At 39.3% G+C, this 2758-nt stretch overlaps 1 protein-coding gene across 2 annotated transcripts; it reads left to right on the plus strand.

Moving 5' to 3' along the window:
* The first annotated feature begins 353 nt into the window (after nucleotides 1-353).
* LOC122051993 (transcription factor bHLH18-like) lies at nucleotides 354-2538 on the plus strand. Of its 2 annotated transcripts, none has more exons than XM_042613362.1 (5): nucleotides 354-488; nucleotides 641-775; nucleotides 860-1375; nucleotides 1454-1837; nucleotides 1926-2538. In XM_042613362.1, the coding sequence occupies exons 2-5, from the start codon at nucleotides 683-685 to the stop codon at nucleotides 1998-2000; spliced, it is 1068 nt and encodes a 355-aa protein (XP_042469296.1). In that variant the 5' UTR covers nucleotides 354-488; nucleotides 641-682; the 3' UTR covers nucleotides 2001-2538. The 2 variants fall into 2 exon arrangements, with proteins under 2 accessions (XP_042469296.1, XP_042469297.1); XM_042613363.1 differs by having other exon boundaries at nucleotides 437-488; nucleotides 699-775.
* Nucleotides 2539-2758: the final 220 nt, after the last annotated feature.

Below are 2758 nucleotides of genomic sequence, written 5' to 3' on the forward strand. Positions count from 1 at the left end.
AGATATCTGAAAATATTGTCTGTTTGACAAATATTTATTTGCACTCTTCTCAATCAAGTGGGCCTGTGTTTGCTTTAGGAGGAATTGGAGCATATAACCAAGATTGATCTCATAAAGGATTTAATATGAGCCAACTATAATTAAGGTCTCACTAACAGTGTGTCTGAAAATGATTGAAAGGTCAATCAATTCTACTAATAATTCATGAGAGTCATTGCTGACTCTCGCATGATAAAATACTTGTTGCTCTGTAAAATCATGGAATTGTTTTTTATATGTTGGGATGGCTTCACAAATCCCTTTTATAATCTATATCAGAAAAGAACTATTTGCATTAACGTGGTACCCTTCAAGTTTTTGCAAAGATCAAGAGAAAAAAATTATAAAATAGGTGAAAAAGGAAATATGAATAGTAGAAGTTGTTATATAATAGAAGGGCGGATGCTCTTGTTTCAGAGGAAAAGGAAGGGCCTTGACCTTCTGCTTAGGTTGGTATTCTTGTTACCTCCTTTGATTGTCTTTGGTTTTCTTAGTTCTAGCACTAGTTCTCAATCACTAATCAGATCTATGTTCTTTTTTTATCCCCTTTCTTCGAACAAAAAGCTTCCACTCTGAGCAAACTTTTGATTGTAATCTGCAGATTGGCTTTAGGACTATGATTTACAGAGCTGCTCACTAAGCAATGATTCTTGAATCAGGTTCCTCACCTATCTCCTGTCAAGAGAACAGCCCAACCAACATGGATGGACAAACTGCAGGATTGTATTCTGACATGGTGAGTAGATAAGACTCAAGATGTTTGAAGAAATATTGGATGACTAAGAAGAAACAAACTAAGATCATTTGCTGCTATTGATAGGGAATGGAAGACAGCCTTTTTGATCAGTGGGGGGTAATGGATCAGTTCACAGCTGCAGAAATCGCAGCAGCTCTAGGGCATAACTTCCAACAGTCCATCTCTTCAGAGAGCTACAACTCATTTACCTCAGACCAAGCTCCAATGAGCAGCGAAAGGCCCAAGAAAGCTCTCAAGGCCACTAGCTGGAGTTCTTGCACCACAGAGCAGAATTCAGCTCTGGCGCCTAATACCTCATTCCCCAGCATCCTCACCTTCAGCAACCTGGACTCGCCAGAAGAACAGAAGAACCCTTATGGGAGCCTCGTGGGAGTGGTGAAGCCCAAGATGAAGGTGAATGGTATGGTTGGATCCGAGAGAAGCTATGATACTATTGTTAGGCAAGCAAACAAGGGTTCCCATATCAGGAGTAGGTCAAGCTATGACAATAAGGAACACATTATTGCTGAAAGGAAGAGAAGAGAGAAGCTCAGCCGGAGGTTTATAGCTTTGTCTGCCATTGTGCCTGGCCTAAAGAAGGTACCTTGTCGATTGAGACTTCGACTTCTTTTGCTGAAATTTTTCCTGTTTTCTCTATATTTATACTTGCTCTTCTAGATGGACAAGGCTTCTGTTCTTGCTGATACAATCAGGTATCTGAAAGAACTGGACGAAAAGGTGAAGGCCCTGGAAGAGCAAGCTGCAAAGAGGACCGTTGAGTCTTCAGTCGTTGTGAAAAAATCTCAGCTCAGTGCCGACGATGACAGTTCCTTCTGCGACGACGAGAACTTTGAATATGGGCAGCGAAGATTTGGCGAGTCGCTCCCGGAGATAGAAGCCAAGATGTCTGACAAATCCATCCTCATCAAAATTCACTGCGAGAATGGCAAAGGAGTGCTGGTGAAAGCACTGTCTGAGGTCGAGAAGTTCCACCTCTCTGTTGTCAGTTGCAGTGTCATACCTTTTGCTGGTTCTTCCCTTGATATCACTATAATGGCTCAGGTAAGATCACTAACAAACTTCTACTCTAAAAAAAAAAAAAAACTCACTCCCAGTCTGAAAATTGATGTGACTGTTGTTTAATTTGCAGATTGAAGATGGGTTCAATATGACAGTGAAGGATCTAGCCAAGAAGATGGGCACTGCTTTCAGGAAGAACACATGAAGAAAACTGCTAACTCTTTTCCCCAGCCAAGGACATTATATCCCCTCGTTTACCTCAAAGATCACCACTTTTGTTGCCTAGGCTTTTCTGATTCCTTGTTTTTCTTTTCCTCTTTATTTTTTTTACTGTCTTGTCCAATTTTTGCATGATCAATTTAGTTGACCATGTTCATGAGGGATACGATAGATGAATTGCTTGTATCAGTCTACCCCACGCATGTTTTCTATCATCTTCTTGAGGGCGTCCTCGGGGAGTTTGCTTTTGGAAAAATTAAAAAAGAAAAGAAAAGAAAAGAAAAGAATCCCTTTCAGTTAGCCCTGCTTGTTTCATCTCTAGTTTTCTTTGTTTCCGAAAAGCTCCGTTGTGGAAAAAATGGTGATCTTTGTATTTTGGGATGTAGAAAAAATGAAGTCCTAGGGAAGGTGGTTCTTTTTCTACTATCTTAGAGTCCTTTTTGCATCTATTATGTTTGTAAGCAACAGCAATGTAGTTGTAATACTTCAGGAGTTGAATGTTGGTTATTATGGGTGATGCGATGAAAGGAAGATCTTATCGAGAATCTATCATGATATTATCGTTGATGTTTACAGATATTATAAATTCAGTCGCAGTCAGTCGATAAAGTAGTGGACTGTGATAGTTAGAAAAATTATATATACTTCTAGAGATTTAATTTAGGCTAAAATTCTTTTAACCGCTATCTAGAAGTATTTTACCCTTCTATAGTTAGAAAATAACATTTAACTTTTCCGGACTAA

Source organism: Zingiber officinale, chromosome 3A (assembly GCF_018446385.1).
Source record: "Zingiber officinale cultivar Zhangliang chromosome 3A, Zo_v1.1, whole genome shotgun sequence".
NCBI classification, from domain to species: domain Eukaryota; kingdom Viridiplantae; phylum Streptophyta; class Magnoliopsida; order Zingiberales; family Zingiberaceae; genus Zingiber; species Zingiber officinale.